The sequence below is a fragment of the Oratosquilla oratoria genome, chromosome 7, assembly GCF_046742065.1.
Source record: "Oratosquilla oratoria isolate Oo_2021 chromosome 7, ASM4674206v1, whole genome shotgun sequence".
In the NCBI taxonomy this organism is placed as follows: domain Eukaryota; kingdom Metazoa; phylum Arthropoda; class Malacostraca; order Stomatopoda; family Squillidae; genus Oratosquilla; species Oratosquilla oratoria.
This window is the reverse complement of record NC_134783.1, coordinates 84746333-84773750: the sequence shown is the minus strand read 5'-3', so window position 1 is coordinate 84773750 and position 27418 is coordinate 84746333. Positions and strand designations below refer to the sequence as shown.

At 37.9% G+C, this 27418-nt stretch overlaps 1 protein-coding gene across 6 annotated transcripts in view; it reads right to left on the bottom strand.

Annotated features, from left to right (window-relative positions):
• Positions 1 to 27418, bottom strand: part of LOC143027247 (putative tubulin polyglutamylase ttll-15) — a 175246-nt gene that overhangs the window by 72243 nt on the left and 75585 nt on the right. Inside the window, exon 4 of one of the 6 annotated variants that reach the window (XM_076188532.1) lies at positions 21181 to 25802. The exons of the other annotated variants lie outside the window; for them this stretch is intronic. Within the exon in view, the coding sequence (XP_076044647.1) occupies positions 25167 to 25802 (636 nt within the window). The 3' untranslated portion in view covers positions 21181 to 25166. Of the gene's footprint in view, positions 1 to 21180; positions 25803 to 27418 lie in introns of those variants that run through there. 6 annotated transcript variants of the gene reach the window in all.

The following is a 27418-nucleotide window of genomic DNA, read 5'->3' as shown; positions in this document are numbered from 1 at the left end:
CTTGCTGTGGATGTGCTGTGCCTTGCGACACTGCTTCTGACCCAGGGCAGTGGACAAGGTGCAGGGATGACCCGTCATCCAGGAGGTGCTAAGATAAGAGGGAGGTTGGAGGGGTGTGGAGTGTATTCAGGGATGGAATGGGTGGGAATGATTTTATGCCTTTTCCTTTTTGGCTACCTCCCTTGTAAGGGGGAAAAAGCCTTGGTATATGTATGTATTTATGTACTTTGTCAAAAGCCTTCTGCAAGTCCAAGAAGGTGCAATCTGCCCAGCCATCTCTTTCTTGTATTATCTCAATTAATCTCGAGTAAAAGCATTTTAAGTTTGTGGTACACAATCTTCCATTTCTAAAGCCAAATTGTTTAGGGTTTTGTATTTTATTCTCTTCCAAGTGTTTGATCCATTTGTTTCTGATAACCTTTTTATATATTTTTGCTACTGTGCTTGTAAGGGATGTTGGTCTGAAGTTTGTAGGATCTTCTTTGTTTCCTCCTTTATATATTGGTATTATACATCTTTCCAATCTTGCGGTACCTTTCCTTCTTTAAGTGAAAAGTCTATTATCTTGTATAATTTGTCAGTCAGTTTGTCTATACACTCTTTCAGTATCCAATTTGCAATTCCATCCAGTCCATGTGATTTCCTAACATCTAGTTTTTTTATTTCTTTGTGTGTTACCTTTATTTCTTTCATTTTAGGGGATCTTTTTCATTGTCCATCTTTCCAAATTTGTGAGCCCTCAATAGTAAAAATAGACCTGAAATGTCTGATCATAACTTCTGCCATTTCTGTGTCTATATATTCTTTATCGCCTTCATGCAGTTTTACAATTTCATGTTTGTCTTTTATCATTTACATATCTGTAAAAGAGTTTAGGTTGATCCTTACATTTGTCTATATCTTTTTCATAGTTTCTTTTTTTTCCTGTGTATATTCACATATTCGTTCCTAAGTTTTATATATGTTTGCCATTTGGATGTTTTTTGTCTCTTTTCCAGGTTTTGCTTCTTTGGTATATATTTATCAATTCCTTCCTTGTACTTTCCTTTGAATATGTTCCATTTGTTTTTCCATCTTTGTTTCCTTTTTGGAGAATTTATCCCAGTTTTTGTTTAGGATTTTTTTTTCTAAATTTTACAAAATCTGTTTTGTTGTACATTAATATTCCTTTTCTATGTTTATCATTCCTTCTTACATCGTTTTGTTCTTTTAATTCAAACTCTATTAGTATATTGTCACTCTTTCCAATTGGTGTTTTATATTCCATTTTGTTCACGATATCCAGTTCAGAAGTTAGTATTAGGTCTAATGTGTGTGTGTATTTATCTAGTTGTATCTTACAGGAAGGGGAGCTATGCTTGTAGTGTCCCATCTTTGTAGGTATATGTGTATTTACCTAGTTGTATTTCACAGGAAGGGGAGCTATGCTCGTGGTGACCCTTTTTTGTATCTCGCAAGATCAAGTTTGTTCTTAAATACTTGTATTGTATTTGCACACACTATTTTTTCATCCAATTTGTTTCATATATCCATCACTCTGTGTGGGAAGCTATTCTTTTTCAGGCCTCTTCTGTAATTGTCCTTTTTGAGTTTCATTGCATGTCCTCATGTTTTACCTCTGTCCCACTTTAATAAGTCCCCTTATCATTACTTCCGAGTATTTGTCTCTAAGTACTTCCCTTATTTTTCTTTCGTTCAAGAAATCTTCCATCCATTCCAATAATTTTCCTTGAATACCACCTATTGATTCAATTTTTCTTAATAGTTTTTTGTGTGGTACTTTATCAAATGCTTTTTGTAGATCTAGAAAAGCACAGTCTACCCATCCATCCCTTTCTTGTATCATTTCTATTAGTCTTGAATAGAAGCAAATCAAGTTGGTGGCACATGATCTTCCTTGTTTAAATCCAAATTGTGTTGGATTCAGTATATTTTTTTCTTCTAGATATTCAACCCATCTAATTTTGATAATTTTTTCACATATTTTTTGGTATTGTGCTTTTAAGGGATACCAGTCTATAGTTAGTTGGATTTTCCTTGTCCCCTCCTTTATATATTAGTACAATATTTGCCTTTTTCCAATCCTATGGTACCTTTCCTTTATTGAGTGAGTAAACAATAATCTTATATATTTTGTCCATCAGCTCATCTATGCATTCTTTTAATATCCAGTTTACAATTCCATCTGGACTGTGTGTATTTACCTAGTTGCATCTTATGGGAAGGGGAGCTATGCTCGTGGTGTCCTGTCTCTGTATCTCAGTGTCAAAATTGGTTTTAAATTCGTGTATGGTTTTTGCACACACTATTGTTTTGTCTAGTTTGTTCCATACATCCATCACTCTGTGGGGAAAGCTGTTCTTTTTCAGGTCTCTTCTATAATTATCCTTTTTGAGCTTCCTTCCATGTCCCCTTGTATTGCTCTTATCCCAATTTAGTAAGTCTTCTCTATCAAGGACTTCCATACCTCTCATGATAGTGAACAAGTCTCCTCTTTCTCTTCTTTGTTCCAGTCAGTAATTCTAGTTTTGACAATCTTTGTATGACATTTTTGAGTGTTGGGGCCATATTTGTAGTTGCTATCTGGATTCTCTCAATTTTCCTTTTTTTTTTCTTTTTTGTACTGGGTGACCATAGTGTTGCTGCATACTCCAGTCTTGGCCTTATCAATGTGACTAGTATTTTCATAACCATTTCTTCATCCAAGTAAGTGAACGCTATTTCTATTGATCTTGGTAAGTTATAGGTTTCTCCAGCAATTTTATTTATATGTTTATTAAGCAACATGTCCTTTGTGATGATTACTTCCAGGTTTTTTCCAGATCCCACTTTCTTTTCTTCCTTTGCACTGACTTTATATTGTCCTGATATCCTTTTTTTCACTTTTCCAAATTCCATTATACTACATTTTTCAATGTTCAAGTCCACTTCCCACTTTTGACTCCATACCCAAACCCTGTTCAGATATCTCTGCAGTAACTCACAATCTGTTTCAGTACTTTCAACAGTTTTGCATCATCTGCATAGAAGAAGCTCTTGTAACATTCCACACCCTCATCCATGTCATTCACATAAATAGCAAACATTGTTGGAGCCAATACTACTCCCTGTGGAACTCCACTAATCACCTTTTCCCAAGTAGAACTTATCTCTGAGCACTATCATTTTTCTTCCATACAAGAAATCCTCCATCCATTTTAATAGTTTACCTTGTATCCCTTCTATGGATTCCAGTTTCCTTAATAGTTTTTTGTGTGATACTTTATCAAGCTTTTTGTAGGTATAGGAAAGCACAATTGGCCCATCCATCCTTTTCTTGTATTATATCTAACAGTCATGAGTACCGGTAGTACCAGATCAGATTTGTGGCACATGATCTTCCCTAAATCCAAATCATCTTGGAGTATATTGTTCTCCAGATGTTTTACCTTTTTTTTTTCTATAACTTTTTCATAAATTTTGGCCACCATGCTTGCAAGGGAAACCAGTCTACAATTTGCTGGGTCTTCCTTGTTTCCTTCATACATTGGTATTTTTCCAGTCTTCTGGTATTTTTCCTTCTTTGAATGAGCAACTTATTATATATTTTGTCTATTAGTTCTTTTTTTACATTCTTTTAGTATCCAGTTTGCAATTCCATCCAGGCCGTGCAATTTCCTGACATCAAGGTTCGGTATTTGGTCCATTATTTCTTTTCGTGTTACTATTATTCCCCTCATGGGGGGATCTCACTTCTCATCCTTCATCCTGATGCTGTACATTTTCTCTAGTGAAAACAGACTTGAAGTGTTTGCTCACGACTTCAGCCATTTGTATATCTTCTGTGTATTCAATATTCCAGTGGCATAGTTTCACTATTTCTTGTTTGTTTTTTAGTTTGAGTGTGTGTGTGCGAGACAGAGAAAGGTCAAATCAGTCAAGCCACGACACAAGCAGAGACGCATGTGTAGTCAATGTGACTGTATTGACATTTACTTCACACATTTACTTTGTTTCAATTTTGTTTCAAACGGCCTACAATCACTTACAAATGTTTGAAATGTCTAGACCATCAATGCAGAAGAGGGCTGCAGCAGAGAGGGGGAGAAAATTAAATATAAGGAGAAAAAGAGTGAAGGAGCTAATGCTACTACACACCAGCTCACACCAGTGATACTAACCACAGTTGCACACGACATCCAGGAGTCAAGTGCAATAAAGAGGAAGAACCTTTTCCATGGTGATGAGCAAAAAACAGTGGACAGTGATGACTTTACCTTCAATGTTCTGCATATTGCTTTCATGAATTCTGAGTAAGATGGTGTGTGCCGAGTATTTATCTAATTGTAGTATGCAGGACAGGAGCAATGCTCATTGGGTCCAATCTTGTTTTCTATCATAGCCTCAAATTCATGTGCAGATCCAACTTAATCTATGTCTTTGATTTCCAATAATCATATTTAGATTTGAACTTGTGTAATGTTTGAGCTTGGACTATATCACTTCCTAAGCTATTCCAAGTTTTATGCATCTATGTAGAAAACTATTTCTTCACATTCTTTAGATGTGTGGCCTTTCTTAATTTGCCCCCATGACCTCTTAAATCTCTCCCATCTTTAATCAAATTTCTTCTGTCAATGCAATCTATCCCCTTTAATTACCTGAATATTGTAATCATATCACCTTTCTCTTCGATCTTTCAAAGTGGACAGACTCAGTGCTTTTAGTCTTTCCTCATATGGTTTATCTGCCAGGTTAGGGACTATGGTGTCCCTGAGTGTGTTGTGAAGACTTACAGTACTGGGGCAGGCATACAGCCGAGTGTTATGCATGAATGCCTGGATGTCCTGTACTGTGGCAGCACAGAAATTCCATAGCAATGGCATGGGAAATACAATTACTTCACCAACACTGAAGCTAATACCTATCTCCTCTCACAATACTATGAAGATCAAGGCAGTGTATAACAGACTGACAGAAGAAAGCCTCCTAGGAGGATGCTTGCAGCCCAAGACCTAGAACTCTAATGAATCTATTCACTCACAGATCTGGAAGCTGTGCCCAAAAGTCAAGAGCCTGGGCAAGATTACTTTGGACTTTGTTGCTGCCCAGGCTGTACTAAATTATAGCATAGGGGACAAAGCAGGGTATCTGGGTCCAGAACTTGATATGGCAAATGCCAGAATACTCTGCCACCTGGAGAAAACAGATGAAGAATGAAAGCAAGTATGTTCATCAAAACCCAGGAAGAAGTTACAGCTGAAGGATCCTGAGTTCCAGTATGCTGTAGGAGACTTCTTGGCTACTGGTGATCTTTGCCAAGATCAGTACCTGAATGAGGAAGAGATCAGCCCCTGGTAAAGCAAAATATTTACCAGTATCAGACACCATTTCCAGATAGCCCTTGGGGCGAGGCCTTCATACTGGTAAAGGGGTACCAATCTCTATCTTTAGAAATGCTTTGAATGCCTTGATTTGAAAAATATTTTAAATAATTCATCTACATATTTCACATATCATGCCCTTTACAATGATGTCTAGTGTAAAAACCTCAAGATAAACTTTGAAGACCATTTTCTTGAGCCCCCCCAACTAAATAATGTCTTTATAGTGGACTACATAGTGGTAACCAGGAGTATAGTATGAAGAGTTAAGGATGTACATGTTCTATGGGGAGAGAGTAGGGGAATATCAGATAATTTTTTGGAGGAAGATATGTTGAGAGTGGAGGATAGATGGAGAAAGGGTAAAAAGTAGGGAGGTGCTTAGAGTGAACTGCTTAAATGAGAAAGAAAAGGAGGAGTACAAGAAGCTGAGAGAGGAATGGGAGGGAGTGAAGGTTAGAGTAGAACTAGGAGTGGAGGAGGAATGGGGATGGTTCAAGGATGGAGTTACAAGGTGAGCAAAGACACTGTGTGGAACCAGGAGGACAGGAGGAAGTGGGAAAAAATAGAAGGAAGGGTAGTGAGTGGTGGGATGAGGAAGCAAAGAAGGTTGTAGGAGAGAAGAAGCGAGCTTTCACAGATTGGTTACAAAATAGGATGAGGGAATCATACAAGAGGTACAAAGAAAAGAGAAGAGAAGTAAAGTATAAAATAAGGGAGGCAAAGAAAAGAGATGTGAAATGGGGTAAGAGTATGACAGAAAATCTTGAAAGTAGTAAAAAGATGTTTTGGAAAGAAATTAAGAGAGGAAGAGGAGGCAAATCAAGTAAAGAAGAAAAAGTAAAAGGTGCAGATGGAGGGATGATAATGGAAGAGATGGCAGTAAGAGGAAGATGGACTGAGTATTTTAGGGAGTTGCTAAATGTGAAGGTGGATAGGGAGGGAAAGGTAGTTGCAGTGGGCAGCGCTAAGAAAATTACCGTGATGAGTGAGGAAAATGGAGGAGAAATAAGGAAAGATGAAGTGAAGGCAGCTGTTAAGATGATGAGAGCAGGTATGGCACCTGGGTTGGATGGATGTCATGCAGAGTGTCTGAAAAAAAAAGGAGGTACAGTAATGGTGGACTAGCTGGTGAGGTTATATTTGTTTATGAGAGGGTAGAGTGCCGGAGGACTGGAGGAGTGCCTGTATAGTTCCACTTTACAAGGGAGGATCTTAATTGAGAGGATTAGGAGAGCAACAGAGGGAGTAATTGGTAAAGAACAGTGTGGGTTTAGGACAGGTAGGGGTTGTGTAGATCAGATTTTTGTGGTAAGACAGATATGTGAGAAAGCTAAAGGAAAAGGTATGGATGTATTTTGGGCTTTTATGGATCTGGAAAAGGCTTATGAGAGGGTAAGGAGGGCATTGTGGGAGGTATTGGAGATATATGGGATAGAAGGAAAGCTGTTATGAGCAGTCAAGAGAGTAGTAGAGTGTGCGTTAGGATTAAAAAAGGAGTGAGCTAGTAGTTTGATGTAAAGGTGGGACTTTGTCAGGGATATGTTATGTTGCCTTAGCTGTTCAATTTATACATGGATGGGGTGGTGCGAGAGGTAAATGCAGGGGTAGTGGGTCAGGGATCGGAGATGGTTCAAGAAAATGGAGAAAAGTGGGAGATAAGCCAGCTGTTGTTTGCTGACGACACTATTCTAGTAGCAGGATCAGAGGAGAGATTGAGGAAATTCGTGACAGAGTTTGGGAAGGTGTGCAAAAGAAGGACGTTGAAGATAAATGTGGGTATAAGTAAGGTGATGATGTACAAGAGAAGAAAGTGGCAGCAGATTGAAAGTATTAAGGGAGAAAGACTGGAGAAGTGGATAGTTTTATATATTTAGGTGCAAATGTGGCAGGAAAGGGAGTGAAGGTGGAGATAGAATGTAGATCAAGAGAAGCAAGTAAATGCCTTGGAGGATTAAAATGTGTAATGAGAAATAGACATTTGGGAAAATTTTGAAAGTAATAAAAAGATGTTTTGGAAGGAAATTAAAAGAGAAAAAGGAGGCGAATCAAGTAGAGAAGAAAAGGTAAAAGGTGCAGATGGAGAGATGATAATGGAAGAGAAGGCAGTGAGAGGAAGGTGGGCAGAGTATTTTAGGGAGTTGCTAAATGTGAAGGAGGATAGGGAGGTGAAAGCTAGATGAAGTGGGAAGCGCTAAGAAAATGAGAGTGAGGAGTGAGGAAAATGGAGGAGAAATAGGGAAGGATGAAGTGAAAGCAGCTGTTAAAATGATGAGAGCAGGTAAGGCACCTGGTCTGGATGGATGCCATGCAGAATGTCTGAAGAAAGGAGGTGCAGTGATGGTGGACTGGTTGGTGAGGTTGTTTAATGTTTGTTTGAGAGAGGGTAGAGTGCCGGAGGACTGGAGGAGTGCCTGTATAGTTCTGCTTTACAAGGGAAAGGGGGACAAGTGTGAGTGTAGTAGTTTCAGAGGGATCAGCTTGTTGAGTGTAGTTGGGAAGGTTTATGGGAGGGTCTTGATTGAGAGGATTGGGAGAGGAAGAGAGGGAGTAATTGGTGAGGAACAGTGTGGGTTTAGGACAGGTAGGGGTTGTGTGGATCAGATCTTTGTGGTAAGACAGATATGTGAGAAAGCTATAGGAAAGGTAAGGATGTTTTTTGGGCTTTTATAGATCTGGAAAAGGCTTATGACAGGGTAGACAGGAGGGCACTGTGGGAGATATTGCAGATATATGGGATAGGAGGAAAGCTGTTGAGAGCAGTTAAGAGTTTTTATGAGAGTAGTAGAGCTTCTGTTAGGATTAGAAATGGAGAGAGTGAATGATTTGAGGTAAAGGTGGGACTTCATCAGGGATGTGTTATGTCGCCCTGGTTGGTCAATCTTTACATGGATGGGGTGGTGCGAGAGGTGAATGCAAGGGTAGTGGGTCAGGGGTTGGAGATGGTTAAAGAAAGTGGAGAGAAGTGGAAGGTGAGCCAGTTGTTGTTTGCTGATGACACTGTGCTTGTAGCAGGATCAGAGGAGGGATTGAGGAAGTTAGTGACAGAGTTTGAGAGGGTGTGTGAAAGAAGGAAGCTGAACATAAATGTGGGTAAAAGTAAGGTGATGAGATGTACAAGGGGAGAGAGTGACAGCAGGCTGGAGGTGAGCATTAAGGGTGAAAGACTGGAGGAAGTGGATAGTTTTAGATACTTGGGTGCAAATGTGGCAGGACAGGGAGGAGTTGGGGTGGAGGTAGAATGTAGATTGAGAGAAGTGAGTAAATGCCTTGGTGGACTGAAAAGTGTAATGAGAAATAGACATCTGGGAATGGATGCTAAGAGGAGGTTATACGAAGGAGTGATTGTGCCAACAGTATTATACGGGGCAGAAACATGGAACATGAGAGAGGAAGAGAGAAGGAGTTCAAATGTGTTTGAGATGAAATGTCTGAGAAGTATGACAGGGGTTACTAGGCTAGATAGAGTGAGAAATGAGGAGGTGAGGAGGAGAACAGGGGTGGAAAGGGAACTGGGAGATAGGGTTGATGAAAGAGTATTAGGATGGTTTGGACATATGGAAAGAATGAGTGAAGAAAGTAGTTCCTCAGGGTTCCATTCTTGGGCCACTTCTATTCATAGTATATATAAATGATATAGACCATGGACTAAAATCTACTGTTTCCAAATTTGCTGATGATACAAAATGTGCGGAGTGGCAAATGATCACTCAAACCAATTAGATATTCAAGAAGATTTAGATAAATTACAGCAATGGTCTGAAAAGTGGCTAATGAAATTTAACACAAGTAAATGCAAGGTAATGCACATAGGTAAAAATAACAGTACGTACAATTACAAGTTATTTGGAAATTCGTTAACAAAAGTGGATAGTGAAAAAGATCTCGGCGTAATTATCAGTAACGACCTCAAATCATCCAAGCAGTGTATTTCTGCCTCTGAGAAGGCAAATAAGATTCTGGTACTGACTGCACGATCTTTTGATTTCAAAAGTCCATCACTTATTAACAAGCTATATAAATCGTTAGTTCGTCCACATTTGGAATATGCTGTTTCCGTATGGTCACCGAATCTCATTAAAGACATTGACAGACTGGAAAAAGTACAACAGCGAGCCACAAAACTGATTCCAAATATAGAAAATAAATCATACAAAAATCGACTAAAACACATGAATCTGTTTTCCCTAAAAAAGTGTAGACTCAGAGGTGACTTGATACAGGTCTTTAAGATTTTAAAGGGAATTGACATCAAAAGTGACAAAATTTTCACATTGAATGAGAATCAGACAAGAAACAATGGTCTCAAACTGTCCGGAAATAAATTCAATTTGGAAGTAGGTAGAAACAACTTTGCCAACCGTGTAGTTAATGAATGGAATAAACTTCCTGCATAGGTAGTGCAATGTAGTTCAGTTCGAAGCTTTAAGAATCATTTAGATAAACACCTAAGTAAGATGCTGTAATGATTATAATTTATCTTATATTATTTGTTTTTGTTTTGTTATCATTTGTCTGTCTGATTTTCGTTTATCATTAGTTATGTCAAATTATTATTATTTACTATTTACCTGTTTGTTTATTATTTAACTATACCTATGCATTTATTTATGCATTTTATTTGTTATTTACATTATTATAGTTTTCATTTATTATTCTATTATTAATATGATTTTTTTTTCACATCCGACCTAGATATGGATCAAAAGGTCTCCTGTCGGCATGTTCCACCTTTGTAAATCCTTTGTAATCCTTTGAAAGATTAGTAAAAGCGGTGTGGAAGGCAGAGGTGGAAGAAGTGAATATGAGGGGCCATCCTAGGATGAGATGGATGGATGGGGTGAAAGGGGCTTTACAAAAGAGAGGAATGCCTGTTGAGGAAGGACGGGAGAGGACAGAAGATAGGGGTGAATAGAGAAGGGTTGTGTATAGATGATGCTGTGATGCATAAGGGGGAGTGGGTGGGGGATGGGGGGTGAGGAAGTATGTATGAGAAAAAAAAATTGACGCAGCCCGAGGGGATTTCTCCCCGTCTTCTCCTTTTTTGCATGAGGGGACAGAGAGGGGGGTCGCCGAATTTATGAAGCGGCCTTGCTGTGGATGTGCTGTGTCTTGCGACAGTGCTTCTGACCCAGGGCAGTGGACAGGATGTAGGGATGACCCGTCATTCAGGAGGTGCCAAGATAGGAGGGTGGAGGGGAGTGGAATATATAGGAATGGAATGGGTGGGATTGGTTTCTGTGTCTTTTTCTTTTTGGCTACCCCCCATGTAAGGGGGAAAAAGCCTTTGGTATATGTATGTATGTATGTATGGGAATGGATGCTCAGAGGAGATTGTATGAAGGAGTGATTGTACCAACAGTACTGTATGGGGCAGAAATATGTAACAATAGAGAGGAAGAGAGGAGTTTGAATGTGTTAGAGATAAGGTGCCTGAGAAGTATGATAGGGGTTACTAGGCTGGATAGTGAGAAATGAGGAGGTGAGGAGAATGGGGGTGGAAAGGTAGTTGGGAGATAGGATGGATGAAAGAGTATTGGGATGATTTGGACACATGAAAAGAATGATTGAAAACTAGTAAAAGAGATGTAGAGGGCAGAGGTGGAAGAAGTGGACAAGAGGGGTCAACCTAGGATGAGATGGATGGATGGGGTAAAGGGGCCATTGGGAAAGAGGGGAATATCTGTTAAGGAAGGATGAGAGAGAACAGATGATAGAGGTGAATGAAGAATGGTTGTGTATGGATGATGCTGTGATACATGAGGAGTGGGTGGGGGATGGGGGGTGAGGGAGTATGAGAAATATATTGACACAGCCCGAAGGGATTTCTCCCAGTCTTCTCCTTTTCTACATGAGGGGATGGAGAGGGGGGGGGGGTCGCCGACTTAATGAAGCAGCCTTGCTGTGGATGTACTGTGTCTTGTGACATTGCTTCTAACCGAGGGCAGTGGGCAAGATGCAGGGATGACCCATCATCCAGGAGGTGCCAAGATAAGAGGGAGGGAAGAGGGTGGAAGAGATAGGAGGGGAGTGGAGTATGTTAGGGATGGAATGGTCGAGTGGTTTTTATGACTTTTTTGGCTACCTCCCTTATAAGGGGGAAAAGCATTTGTTATATGTATTTAAAATGTCATGATTTTTTTTTTCATTTGAAAGCTGACACTTTATTCTATATTCTGAACATTTATTATGATGTGTCAAATACTGGTCTTTCTAACAGGGTAGGTTATAAACAGTTAAAAAATTCTGGCAGTAAATATATCTGTAGAGCAAAAAATAACCACAGAATCTACACATGTTTACTGTATTGATTATTACAACAATGCCCAATACTTTCTTAAGAAAAATAAATAAATAAATAAAAAATAATAAAAAAAGTTGGGTAGTAACAGTTTCAATATCATTTTTGCACAATGAGGTTTTTATTGAATACAGTGTATACTGAGATTTGGTCTGAATGATTACAATGATGACCATGACTTTTAGTAAAAAAAAGTCCAAAGTGGGTTGCCATCCTTTAAGAAAATAATAGGCGAGACTTATAACCTGTTGAAAATATAATATTGTCATTTCACTACATAGATGAGGTCATGAAGAGAATCACTGAAACCTTGTTATAGCCCAGATTGCAATGTGCAGCAGTGATGTGGTCACCATACCAAAAGATACAAGAAAAATAAGGAGAGTACGGAAAGCAGTGACCACGATGATCCCTGAGGAAAGATTGGAGAAAAAAAAAAAAAAAAAAAAAAAAAAAACAAGGAGAGAGGCAACATGGCAGCGATATTCAAACTAGAAAAAGATAGAAAAAATGGACAGAAAAGAATTACTGGTATGAGATGAAAAGTCAACAAGAGGTTATAGTATAAAACTGATAAAGCAAGCTTGTTTAAAAGATGTCAATATATATAGCTTTCCACATAGAAATGTAGACTTGTGGAATAAGATGGATGAAAATACAATCCAACCCAACACTACAATTGAATTTAAAGCAAGGTTTGATATATGGAGGAAAAGAGACAGGCACTATCCTGCTAAATTTCTACTAAGAGTGTCTGATGTGTTGCATGAGAGAGGGGGTTGGGTTGAATGTATGCATCTGGATTTGGAAAAAGCTTTTGACAAAGTGCCACACAAAAGATTGGTATGGAAACTGGAAAACATTAGAGGTGTTAGAGGAAACACACTGAAATGGATAAGAGATTTCTTAGTTAACAGATCTATAAGAACAATATTTACATAAACAGGGTGTAAAGAAAACACACAATATACGTCCTTTAAAACATTTTATTTATGAAAATAGATAAATATCAAAAAGATATGGTGGTGGTGACATGAGTGGGGTTTATCTTGAATGGCAGGCAAGTACAATTGACCTGTTGCCTCTCATTTCTTCCAGCTCACCACTTCCCATTGCACATCCTACAGTGGTCAGTGTGAGTGAGGATGAGTGGAAGAGGCATGGAAATACATGCAAGCAACACAGGAAGTCAACCCACAAATAACCAAATCTATCACTTGTCGATATTCACAGAGCTGGAAAATAAAGTCAAAGCCCACAGCATAGAAGGAAAAGTATTTGAATGGATTTGAGCATGGATCAGTGACAAAACAACGGGTCACCATAAATGGTGTCAAATCCTTATGGGGATATGGGGGGAGTGTTACTTGTGGAGTTTACCAGGGCTTGGTTTTGTTTCCCTTATTGTACATACATACATATACCAAGGCTTTTTCCCCCTTACAAGGGAGGTAGCCAAAAAGGGAAAGGCATAAAAACACTCCCACCCATTTCATCCCTACATACACTCCACACACCCCTCCCACCCTCCCTCTCATCTGAGCACCTCCTGGATGACGGGTCATCCCTGCACCCTGCCCACCGCCCTGGGTCAGAAGCAGTGTCACAAGACACAGCACATCCACAGCAAGGCCGCTTCATTTAATCAGCGACCCCCCCTCTCCGTCCCCCCTTGCATATAAGGAGAGGACGGGGAGAAATCCCTTCGGGCTGCGTCAAAATTTACTCACACATACTACCCCACCCCCCACCCCCCTGCCCATTCCTCCTCATGCAATCACAACATCATCCATATACAACCATTCTCCACTCACCTCTGTCTTCCGTCCTCTCCCTTCCTTCCTCAACAGACATTCCCCTCTTCCCCAAAGCCCCCTTCACCCCATCCATCCACCTCATCCTAGGACGTCCCCTCATGTTCACTCCCTCCACATCTGCCTTCCATACCTCTTTTACTAGTCTTTCTTCACTCATTCTTTCCATGTGTCCAAACCATCCTAATATTCTTTCATCAACCCTATCTCCCAGCTCCTTTTTCACCCCTGTTCTCCTCCTCACCTCCTCATTTCTCACTCTATCTAGCCTAGTAACCCCCACCATACTTCTCAGACACCTCATCTCAAACACATTCAAACTCCTTCTCTCTTCTTCTCTTATGTTCCACGTTTCTGCCCCATACAGTGCTGTTGGCACAATCACTCCTTCATACAGTCTCCTCTTCGCATCCATTCCCAAATGTCTATTCCTCATTACACTCTTTAAACCACCAAGGCATTTACTCGCTTCTCTCAATCTACATTCTACCTCCACCTTCACTCCACCTTTTCCTGCTACACTTGCACCCAAGTATCTAAAACTATCCACTTCCTCCAGTCGCTCTCCCTTAATGTTCACTTCCAGTCTACTGCCACTTTCACCCCTTGTACATCTCATCACCTTACTTTTACCTACATTTATCTTTAGCTTTCTTCTATCACATACTCTCCCAAACTCTGCCACCAGCTTCCTCAATCCCTCCTCTGACCCTGCCACAAGCGCAGTGTCGTCCGCAAACAACAGCTGGCTCACCTCCCACTTTTCTCCATTTTCTTTAACCATCTCCAATCCCTGACCCACTACCCTAGCATTCACCTCTCGCACCACCCCATCCATGTATAAGTTGAACAGCCAGGGTGACATAACGCATCCTTGACGAAGTCCCAACCTTATTGTAAATTATGTATATAAACAACTTGGATAATGGGACTAATAGTGTTGTTAGGTCAGGAGATGCCGAGATTCTGCAGGGAGATCTTAACATTTCACATGGCTGGGTAAATGGCTAATGGACTTCAATATCTCAAAGTGCAGCATGTTGAATGTAGGTTTACGCAACCCAGAAAGCAGGTATAGCTTTGATAACAGCTTTTTAGAAAAAACTGTGTGAGAGAGAGACTTGGGAGTTCTAGTGAGTCCTGACTTTAAATCCAGGAAACAGTTTAGTGCCAGGAATAGGGGTAATAGAGCATTAGGTTTCATTGCTAGGATCATTATGAATAAAAGTGCAGAGGTAGTTATCAAACTCTGTTTGGTGGTAATTAAACCCATTCTTGACTATGCAATACAGTTTTGGTCTCTGTCCTATAGAATGGATATCAATTTACTAGAATCAGTACAGAGAAGAATGACCAAAATGATACATGGCCTCAGAAATTTACTTTACAAGGGCAGGTTTAGGCACCTTAATTTATACTCTCTGATAAGACACAGAATGCAGGGTGATCTAAGAGGTGTTCAATTGGATCTAGGGTTTTAACAAGGGAGATGCAAACAAGGTCATTATATAAAGACAACAGGGTAGGACTTGCAGTAATGAATTTAAATTGGACAAATTTAGATTTAAGATGGAAATAGGCAAGATCTGGTTTACCAATAGAGTGGTTAACGAATGGAATGTAGTGATAGCTGAAACTATCGTTTGTTTTAAGAAAAGGTCAGACAACTTTATGGATGGGGATAATAGGTGGTTATGGACATGGAACTGCTCATAGTCTCTTGCAGTCTCCTTCATTCTCATGTTTATGTTCTAACCCCAAGACCTAGAGGACTTTCATAAACTACCAAAAAGCAATCTGGCAAAAGTCCCTCAAAGATATTGAGAAAGAACAAGAACACTTTGTAATAGACCAATTCTCATTCCTAGATAAAGCTGTAAACAAAATAGTAACTGCCATCCAGAAAACCAGTAAAAAACACATACTCAGAGCCTACAGAAAGAATCATATCACTCACCGCTCCATTAACACACTGAAAGACAACACACTGCTGCATGCCAGACCCCCTGATATCCACCCTTCTGAATCCTCTCTCCCACGAAAGGACAGAGTCCACTTGGCCAGACTGCGATGCGGTCACCACCCAGCACTTCTAAGCTACCAGAAGAGGCTGGACGACCGTGTTGTGAACAGCTGCCCAGGATGTAACACTTCACCCCATACCATACAACACATAATGGAAGACTGCATTATACACAATCATGCACGCAAACAACACAACATACACTCTATAAAGGATTTGTGGGAAAACCCAGTTTCGGCTGTGGCCTTCCTTGGGGAGACGGGACTGCTCGGACAGACAGTCTAGGGAACGACAACAACAACAACAACAACAGAAAGAACTTCACCCCAACTTCACACACAAGATAGTCTCATTAAAGAAAAAATAAAATAAATATTAACTTAAAGAAGAAACAACTTCACAGAACAAGAAAAAACTAAAACAATTAAACTATAACATTAGAATAGATAACAAAAATGAAACTCAGAAAAACTAGCAAACAAAATAGATGGAAAGACTGACAATGGAAAAATGTGGAGAGCAGTAAAATCCATCAAAAACTCTAAACTGAATCCAGCCCACACCCATGAAGCAGAAAGCCTCATAAGAAAAAAAGAATAATTTAAAAAAGAAACCTCACAGAGCAAGAAAAAATAACAACTAAAGCAATTCAACAGTAACATTACAAAACATATTAATAACAGAAAGAAAACTGTGAAAAACTAAAATATAAAATAGATAAACAGACTAACAACAACAAAAATGTGAAGAGTAATAAGCCTTCAAAAACTTGTAACTCAATCCCTACCCCCACCCATGAAGCAGTTGGAGCAACCTAAGACAAAACACTATCACTTAAACAGCAATGTGACATCATCAACAAGCTTTTCTCCAAAACTAGCTTCAAATCCACTATACCAGAAAACAGAACAATAATCAAAGAAATATGTAAAATCAAACCGGACAATAAAGCCACTGGTTTCTCTTGCAGAAGACCTACAGCCTTTAGAAAACCAGCAACAGCTTCCAGGTGAACCACACGTCACTCGCAGAAGATTGTTTGTTGCTTGGGAATTGCTAGTGTAGGGCATTGAAATATCAAGGGTTTTGTGTCTTCTGTGCTGTAGGTGCATCTGGGACAGTTTGAATATATGGCCAGCCTTATTCTGTATTGGCGAGGTTTTAATGTTGGATAGTATTCTCAGTGCATGTGTGCCAGTTTAACTTTTGTCAGGCCTGGAAGCTTTTTTTTTCTGCAAGGCTTATGTCTGGTTTGTTGCTGGAGTATCGAGATTGGTGGTCTGTCTCGGAGGGCTTGTTTAGTGAATTGAGTACTTATTCACTTAGTTGTATTTAGCTAGTTGTATTTTACAGGGAGCTATGCTCATAGTGACCTGTCTTTGTATCTTTCAGCATCTAGTTTGTTCTTAAATTCTTATATGATTTTTGCACATACTATTGTTTCGTCCAATTTGTTCCAGTCATCCACCACACTGTGTGGGATTTTTTTTTTTTTTTTTTTCAGATCTCTTCTATAACTATCCTTTTTGAGTTTCTTTTCGTGTCCTCTTGTTTTTCTTCGATCTCACTTTAATCAATTTTCTCTGTCAAGGACTTCCATGCCTTTCATGATTCTGTAAATGGCCAGTAGATCTCCTCTTTCTCTTCTTCGTTCCAGAATTGGCAGTTCCAGTTTGGACAATCTTTGTTCATATTTCAATTTTGAAAGTGTTGGTGCCATCTTTGTTGTTGCTCTTTGGATTCTTTCTAATTTCTTTATATTCTTTTTTGTGTTGGGTGTCTTTAGTGTTGCAGCATATTCCAATCTTGGTCTTATTAGTGTGATTAGTATTTTCTTTACCATTATCTCATCCAAGTAGTTAAAGACCACCTTTATTGACTTTAGTAAATAGTAGGTTTCTCTATTTTGTTAATATGTTTGTCTGGTGTCATGTTTTTGTTAATATTATTCCTAGGTCCTTTTCTGAGCTAACTTTTTTTACTTCCTTTGTACCAATTTTATACTGCCCTGATATTCTATTTTTATTTTTTTCTGAACTCCATTATACTACATTTCTTGATGTTGAAGTTCACTTCCCACTTTTGGCTCCATTCCCAGACTTTGGTCCAGGTCTCTCTGTAATGATTCACAGTCTATTTCTGTACTTTCTTTAGTAGTTTTGCATCATCTGCAAAGAAGTTCATATAACATTCTACACCATCCATGTCATTTATATATATGGCAAACATTATTGGAGCTAATACAGAACCCTGTGGGACTTCACTTATAATTTCTTCCCAGGTTAAGGTTTTGTCTCTAAGTATCACCCTCATTTTTCTCGTTCAAGAAATCTTCCATCCATTTCAATAACTTTCCTTGTACACTTATTTCGAGTTTTCTTAGTTTTTTGTGTGGTACTTTATCAAATGCCTTTTATAAATCTAGGAGAGTACAATCAGCCCATCCATACCTTTCTTGCATTATGTCTATTAGCCTCGAGTAAAAACAAATCAAGTTAGTGGCACATGATCTTCAGTGTCTAAAGCCAAATTGTTTTGGATTTAGTATATTATTTTCTTCCAGATGTTTAATCCATCTACTTTTGATAATTATTTTCACATATTTTAGCTATTGTGCTTGTAAGGGAGGCATATATAGTTTGTTGGGTCTTCCTATCTCCCCTTTTATATAGTGGTACAATATTTGCATTTTTCCAATCTTGTGGTACCTTTCCTTCTTAGAGTGAGCAATCTATTATCTTATATATTTTGTCTGTTAGCTCATCTATACATTCTTTTAGTGTCCAATTTGCTATTCCATCCAGACAGTGTGATGTTCTGACATGGTTTATTATTTGGTCCCTTATTTCTTTCTGTGTCACAATAATTTCTTTCATGGGGGGGGGGGGTCTTTCTCTATGTCCTTCATCCCAATTTTGTGTATTTTCAATTGCAAATATAAATTTAAAACATTTGTTCATAATTTCAGCCATTTCTACATCTATATATTCCTCATTCCCTTGATGCAGTTTTATTATTTATTTATTTATTTTTCAATTTACCATTTACATACCTATAGAATAATTTAGATTGGTCCTTACATTTGTCTGTTATGTCTTTTTCATATTTTCTTTTTTCTTCCCTGTGTATTTTGGCATATTCATTTCTTAGTCTGATATATATTTACCACTTACTCATTTTTTTCTTTTTTCCTTCTTTTCCAAACTTTGTCTCTTATCTTTTGCCTCACTACATATTTTTGTTGTACCAGCACTTAATGTACACCCTTTCCTGTTTCTGCTTTGGTACATATTTATCTATTCCTTCCCAAATCAATTTCTTCTTTTAGTTCAAACTCTATTGGTATGTAGTCACTCTTCCCAATTGGTGTTTTGTATTCCATTTTATCCACAATTTATGGCTCTGACATAAATATTAAGTCTTGTTTCCATGGTTCTTCCTTGTTTCTATATCTGGTATTCTCTTTTACCCATTGAATCATTGTGTATTCAATGGTCATACCCAAAAGTATATTTCCCCAAAGGTCCTCTCCACCTTTCACTGTCATCTCTTCCCAACATATTTCTTTAGGGTTAAGGTCACACATAATTACTATGTTTCCTACTTTTAAATCATTTAATGCATGCTTTGTTTCTTCCAACATTTTGGAATGGTCACCCTCTGTCCAAGATTATGTTCTTGGGGGCACAATTACTACAAATTTTCTACTTTTCATGTTGCTGCTTTTAACTTTGATCATAATCAATTCCACATTATTTTTTCCTTCTGTTATCTTTGTTACGTTTAAGCCTTTCTTATTAAAAAACATGACTCCACCCTGTTTCTCCTTTCTATATTTTATCCAATGGTTGTATAAACCTTGTCCCACAATGTTTGGTGGTAGTGGACCTTTTAATCTAATCTCCACAATTCCCATTATATCCAGTTTCTCTTCTGCTAGACAGTTGTTTAATTTGTTTAGTCCTGAAATTGTGCCATCTATATTAGCTTGTTATTTTTAATTTTTTTCTTTCTCCTCCTTTTTTGTTTATCAAGTTTCCCTTTTTTTATATACCATTTTTTCAGCCTCAGGTACTCTCTCTCTCAAAAAAAAAAAAAAATAAAATAAAAAAAAAAAGCTTTTTGGTCTGTTATTCTCTTGCTTTTTTCATTTGCTTCATTGCTTAGTGTCTTTTCCCTCTCTTTTTACTCATTGCTCTTTTTTTTTCTTATCCATACATTTTTGTATTTCCACTTTTTACCAACTTTGCTGTTTTCTGTAGTACCTCTGCTATCATTTGAGACCTTAGTTTAATTTTTAATGGTCTATTTTTTTCTTTAGAGTGTAGTCCTATTCTATGTAATTCTATTTCTTTTTCCATTACTTTTCCCTCCACTTGTACCTCTCAGAATTTCTTTTGAAATTTCTTTCTCCTCTTTTTCTCTTAGGTACCCATCTACATTATGTTTTTCTTTAATACCATAAACTACTATGCACTTTTTTTATCCACTGTGTCTCTGACCCAATTTTCTTCCTCCTTAATTACTTTGCTGTTTCTTTTGTATTCTCTTTCACTTGTTGCTGCACTACTTCTTTAAAAGTTATTTTCTGGTTTTCTTGCTCCACTTTTCATTGATTTATTTCTTGAAGATCTGTCTCTTTTATTGTTTCTCCAACTTTCTTGGTCATCACTGGTATTTGTTCTTTTACTTCTTTTTTCAAAGCCTCGTTTTTTTTCTTTCTTTCATTTTCACTTTTAACTATACTTAATTCCTTTTTTTTTAACATTAAGCTCTCTGTTGGTTTCAGCATTCTGTTTTTTCATTTGGTTCACCTCTCTATACATTGCCCTGTATTCACCTTTCAGATCTATAATTTCATTTAATTCTGTAATCTCCTGATTTCTATGGATATTTTTAAACTTTGATTCTCTTTCCAATTCTAAACCTCTACCTAGTATTCCACTTTCTTTTATAGACCCTGAAAAAACATTATTTTCAAACCTTTGATTCGATTTCGGAGTTTCTATGTTGCAACTCTTTTTGAAGATGACACCAAACGGTGATTCAACTATGCTTACATCCAGTCTTTTCTTCATTGGTTCACTATATTTTTGTCTTTCTTCTTCATCATTCTTCAGTTTGTGTATTGACCACCAATATGAAATTACTCCATTTTATCATTTTGGTCACTTGATAAACAAAGCTCTTATCCCAAAATACGAATATAAAACTAGGTGTTTCCTCCGAACTTATAAAAAAAATTTATACACTGCAGAGCTCTTTCTAGACATCCGTTCCAGCCAGTGGTTCGTTCGTGTATTTTACCTATTTACCTAGTTGTATTATATGGGAAGAGAACTATGCTCGTAGTGACTTGTCTTTGTATCTTTCAGCATCAAGTTTGTTCTTAAATTCTTGTATAATTTTTGCACACACTGTTGCCTCATCCAATTTGTTCCAGATATCCACCACTCTGTGTGGGAAACTATTCTTTTTGAGATCTCTTCTATAACTATCCTTTTTGAGTTTCTTATCATGTCTTGCTTTTCTCTTATCCCACTTTAATAAATCATATCTGTCGAGGGCTTACATCCCTTTCATAATTTTGTAACTGGTCAGTAGATCTCTTTCTTTTCTTTGTTCCAGGGTTGGTAGTTCCAGTTTAGACAATCTTTGTTCATATGTCAATTTAGAGAGTGTTGGTACCATCTTTGTTGTTGCTCTTTGAATTTTTTCTAATTTCTTTATATTCTTTTTTTTTTTTTACTGAGTGTCCATTGTGTGTTTTAGTGTGGATATTTTTGTTTTTTTTTTGTACAGGTAGGTTGTTATAAATGATTAAATATTATGCTGCTAGTAGTTTTTTTGTTTTTTTTTACTCTGTTGGTGGTGTTTGTGAGATGAAGTATGATGGGTGTGTGGTGTTAAGGGTTCTGGAGTAGAATTGTGTTCCTTTCATTTTCATGTGATGTTGTATTGAGAGGATTTTGGTTTGTATATCTAAGTGTCCTATAGGGGTAGTTTTTGTGTATCATGTCAACCACATCAGTACGAGTCAAATTCTTGTGTGTGGCATTGGCTGCCATATGTACGATTCATCACACTACTTGCATTATAAAATATAAAGTCACTACTGTATTACTCATTTTCTTTTACTTTGAGTATTAATAAACACAGAAAACATGATCAAACCAGTTCACAGAATCCAGGGGTAACTCATGTATAACTACAAAAATATATATACAGTATAATCAAGACGCCGATGCTGGCATCCTCGTGTACCCACTTGTGTCTCATGACACCTACATAGGCACCGTTGTGCTGAGGTGGATTATATTATCAGAACTCAATGACTGATAGAGGTGGCTGGAGGTAACCCACCTCTACTCTGGTGCATGATCTGCCTAGATCATGAAATACCTCAGGCAATACTTCACCACATGGGACACACCAGAAAAACTCACCATACATAATAGCACCAATCTGGTCAGTGGGGAGATGGTTGCTTTCCTCTCAATATGGGGTGTCACAACCCATCTTTCATCCATGCAGCACACATGAAGACTGCCAAGAGGACTAAGGGACCACACAGGGCATAGAAGGATGGTGGATAACAACATATCTTCCCTCACCCCCCTCCCCTTCAATACCTGAACACTCACTTCAGAGTGATTGATAAGCCATTAGCCCAGCTACTAACAGGCAGACAGTTGTGGGATGGCCTACCCACAGCCAAACAACACTATAAGATCGATCCTCAATAGCAGCAGACTCTAGAAGACAGTGAGAAACAGATAGTACAACATCAGGGGAACATGCTGAAGCAAAGTGGCTGATGCTGCTGAAAACACCAACTACTGCCAGAGGCCTGGATCAGGATCAGGCCACCGGTATATGGAATAAGACCAATATGATGGTTGAGGTCTACCCACACCAGCAATATGTAGTGAGGCCAGGTGAAAGTGGTAGAATATCACTGTCTATTCATGAGCACCTGAAGGAAGTGGCACCATCACTAGTAGTATCTGGGTACAACAGGTTACAAGACAGACACCCCACACCTACAGCACCAGCAATGAAGCATCATCAGCCTCAAAGGCACAAATCACACAGCTAATTAATGACGTGAATAAAGGCGTGGAGTGCTATATGAATTTCTTTGCAGATGATGCAAAATTACTAAAGAAGGTAAAAACGGAAGAGGACTGCAACTCATTGCAACAAGATCTGGAATTGGACTCAAAAGTGTGAAGTGAAATTTAATATAAAGAAATGCAGTATAATGGAATTTGGAAAGAGTAAAAACAGAATATCAAAAGATTACAGAATTGGGGAAGAAAAAAGTAAAAAAGCAAACTCTGAAAAATATCTTGGAGTGATGATTGAAAAGGACATGAAACCTGATAAGCATATAAATAAAATATTCGGAGAAACCTACAACTTTTTGAGGTCAAAGTGGCATTTGCTTATATGGATGAAGAAATGATAAAGAAAATACTAACTACACTAATAAGACCAAAACTTGAGTATGCAGCATCACTTTGGACACCCAGTACCAAAAAGAATATTAAGAAACTAGAAAGAATACAAAGAGTGACAACCAAACTAGCACCGACTCTCGCCAAACTAACATATGAGCAAAGACTGTCCAAATTGAATCTACCAACTCTGGAACAAAGAAGAGAAAGAGGAGATTTGCTGACTATCTACAGAATAATGAAAGGAATGGAAGTTTTAGACAGGAACGACTTGTTAGTGTGGGACAATGGTAAAATGAGAGGACACGGAAAAAAACTGAAAAAGGACAGTTATAGAAAAAACCTGAAAAGGAACAGTTTCCCACACAGAGCGATAAATACATGGAACAAATTAGACAACAAAATAGTATGTGCAAACACTATACAAGATTTTAAGATAAAACTTGATGCAGAGAAATACAAAGATGGGTCACCACGAGCATAGCTCCCCTCCCGTATATTACAACTAGGTAAATACAGCTAGGTAAGGTGGCTGTGTGATTATGTCATTTAACTGCCAAATTATGTAAATGTTCTTGGTTTACCTGTTATATTTTGTGCTTCACAAGCCCAGAATTAGATTGTTACTTTTTGTTTTTTCTCTTGCAGATTGATAGGCTTACACTACTGAATTGCCCCTTTCAACCATGGTGGGGGAGGGGGGAGTTGTGGGAGTATCAGCCTATCTGCCAATTCCCAACCAGTCTTCCAGGGCCTCAATCTATTTAGGTAAGTCAGTTCCCCACTGGCCAGCAGGTAGTACAGATCAGTTAATAAACAAGGCAACTTGCTGGCTTATGTTTCAACAATTCCTACAAATATTAATCACATTTGAATAGTTCCCCACACTCAATGAAATTGTCTGGCATTGCCCCTAAACATAAGTCCATGAGGTACAGAATGTAGTATATAACGAAATAATACATAACTCACTTTCATTCCTAAATGTTTGAAAAAATATTAAATGCATGACAATAAGGCAACTCTTCTTCATCTAAAGGAAACCAAAGACTTAAATTAAGCATTATAACACTATACCAATTTGTAATCTCACAAAAATATCACAGGTAACTCTAACAATTATAAGTGGTCTATCTTTATGTTTTCACTTTAACAGTCTATTACTGAAAGAATATAACCTATTTATAAAATTTCTCTCATTAACATCAGACAAGGATCATGGATTTTATGTTCAAACACCTGAGCAGTGTATACATTGTGATGCCACTGGCACCTACATTCACTCCTCACAAAGTGTGGGAACTAGTCAGGAAGATAAAGTCTCAGCATAACCTTTGCTGTCATTAGACATGCTATACCAATTTCTATGATTTTCATCACCCACCACATGGCATTTGTCCTTGTATGTAACTAATATTAATTCACATTTGAGTTTAATGGACCCTCACATGCCCCAGGAATGTATGCAAATGCACACAATGTACACAGTTAATGTTACTCAACTTGTACTATACACATGTGAATGCAACATACTTATGCTGCTGATTGTATATCTAATTGTCATACAACTTAGAATGTAGCTAAAACCCTTATTAATTCACACTTCACCAAGATTAATGGACCTTTACAGGCCTCAGGAATGCATGCACATGAATACACACATTTATTAGCCATACATTAATTCTAAGCTCTCATCTGGGAGGGCAATAGCTGCCAATCATGAGTCCAATATATGATCCAAGACCATGATGAATTACACAGTTAATATCACTCAACTTGTACCACATACATGCGGTAAAAGTGCAATTATGCTGCTAACTGTACAGTATAATCATTATGCAATATAAAATGTAGTAAAAAAATTTATATTAATTCACATTTGAATTTAATGGACCCTCATGTGTCTCTGAAACACATGCACACACAGAAATCAAATAAAAAGGTGGAATTTTTGGTCTTGCGACTTATACCCCTACCCCCCTTATCACCATTGTTCTTTATAGGAAAATTACAAATCATTTGCATAATTTCCTAAATGGAAAGCAATGTCTTCAGGAATGTATCCCTCATTTAAATGGAGACTTACCAGTATCATATACTTCTTTATCAATACATTATGAGCATATCTATATCTTTTGCATGGTTCAACTTTAAAGAAGTTGAGCACTGTATGCATAAGACTTGCAATACTTCACAAATGCAACATCATTTACAAAAGGTTGAATCAAGCAGGCATTTGCCCCGGAACCATTCAGTCATCCATGTGTTTTCATGAGTAAGTCCACTCATGTCTGTAGCTTCATGTGCATCCTCAAGACGAATGGGAGCAGGCACCACACGTCTACACATTCCTCGGCTGTTGTGCTCATGATATGCTGCTTTAAGTGCTTGAATCTGGTCCACACTGAGACAATGATTACAAAGTTGACACTCATCATGATTCTTACAGTTATCCTTCTCTTGGCAGTTCACAGCACAATGATCAGGAAAAACCATCACATCTTTTACTGCCAACTGCATCTCAGCCTCTTCCTTTGTGACTGGAGACAATGTGCGTGAGTGTACGTGCCTGGCAACACCCACCAGACTAAAAAGATTATAAATAACCTGCTCATAGAGTAGGCGGTTCTCTTTGAAATGTGCAGAGGACAAGTTAGGAGACATATTGGCTTCCATTAGGTGTACTTTGAATTTATCATCAATTATGAAATCAAATCTCATCATTTCAAAAAAATTTGAGGTGGATCGGTAGTGGGAAGAAGCCTGGATGAGTGAGGGTTCTTTATTGTAGAATATTGTACGGATTGCATCCCTCACGGCATCCCATACAACTTCTGGATCCTGTGTGACAATAATAATAAGCTTAGTATATACTACATATGGGGGACCAATGATAGGCATCTGTTCTTGGCGGTCTGTGAGACATGTCAAGAGGAACCATCTCTCTGCCACCCATCTTCTAAACAGTCTGCCATCTGGAGGTGTAGCCCCAAGTTGTTGGCAGGCATTTGATCAAAGGTATCTCAATTTCAAATATTTTCCCAGAAACAGACCCATACATTATAATAGACAACTGTTCAATGTTTCTCTCTAAAAAGACCTATGGGAGGGCCAATGACTGTTCCTAGCTACCGTGGTCCTGTGGGTCTCCTATCAGTGAAACTTGTGGCAACAGTTATTAGATTATCATATTCCATATGATAATAATGGTTGCCTCAGGTTTCACTGGCTGGAAACCTAAGCCCCACAATCCCTGGTAATGATCCTCCCATAGATCCCTATGGGAAGAATCTTTGGAGAAAAAAATTCCATATTGTATTAATATGAGACTGTTGCATGTTAGAAGATGGTTCTCTCTACTAACCATCTTGCAGATTCCTATCATTGGTCCCTGACTTCCAAACAATCTCAAAATTCCAGTATCACATCAATACAAGTGCATAACAATAATAATAACAATAATCACTGCCAACAGTTTAATCACTATATATGCTGGTGTATAAGTCGACATTTGAAGCCTAAAAACATCTCTCTAAAACCAGGTGTTGACTTGTACACCAAATATAAAATGTGAACCTTTACTGCTGAGGGGTAAACAAGTGAAACTGCTTGTCTAACACTCATGGATGAAGGAGTGGAGTGTTATATGAATTTCTTTGCAGATGACATAAAAATACTAAAAACGTTAGAACAGAGGAGGATTGTGAATCATTACAATCAGACCCGAACAAAATCTGGAAATGGATTTAAAAGTGGGAAGTGAATATCAATAGCAAGAAATGTAGTATAATTAAGTTTGGAAAAAGTAAAAACAGAATATCAAAAAATTATCAAATTGGTGACGAAGAAATAAAAAAGGTTAAACTCGGAAAGAGATCTTGGAGTAATAATCAGCAAAGACATGATGCTGGACAAAGATATCAACAAAACAGTTGGAGAAACCTTCAACCTAATAAGGTCAATGAAAGTGGCATTTGACTATTTGTATGAAGAAATTATTTAAAAAATATTAGTTACATTAATAAGACCAAAACTGGAATATGCAGCAACACTATGGACACCCAGTGCTAAAAAGAATATAAAGAAAGTAGAAAGAATACAGAGAGCAACGACAAAGTTGGCACCAGCTCTTTCCAAATTAACATACGAACAAAAATTATCCAAATTGGTACTACAAACTCTGGAGTAGAGAAGAGAAAGAGGTGATCTACTGACTATCTATAGAATCATGAAAGGAATGGAAATCCTTGATAAGAATGATTTACTAAAAAGTGACAATGTAAAAACAAGAGGACACAAAAAGGAACTCAAAAAGGATAGCTGTAGAAGAAATCTTAAAAAGAAAAAAAAAAAAAAAGCTTTCCATACAGAGTGCTGGATATCTGGAATAATCTAAATAAAGAAACAGTGTGTGCAAACACTATTCAAGATTTTAAGGGCGTTGCAGTGAATTTCCA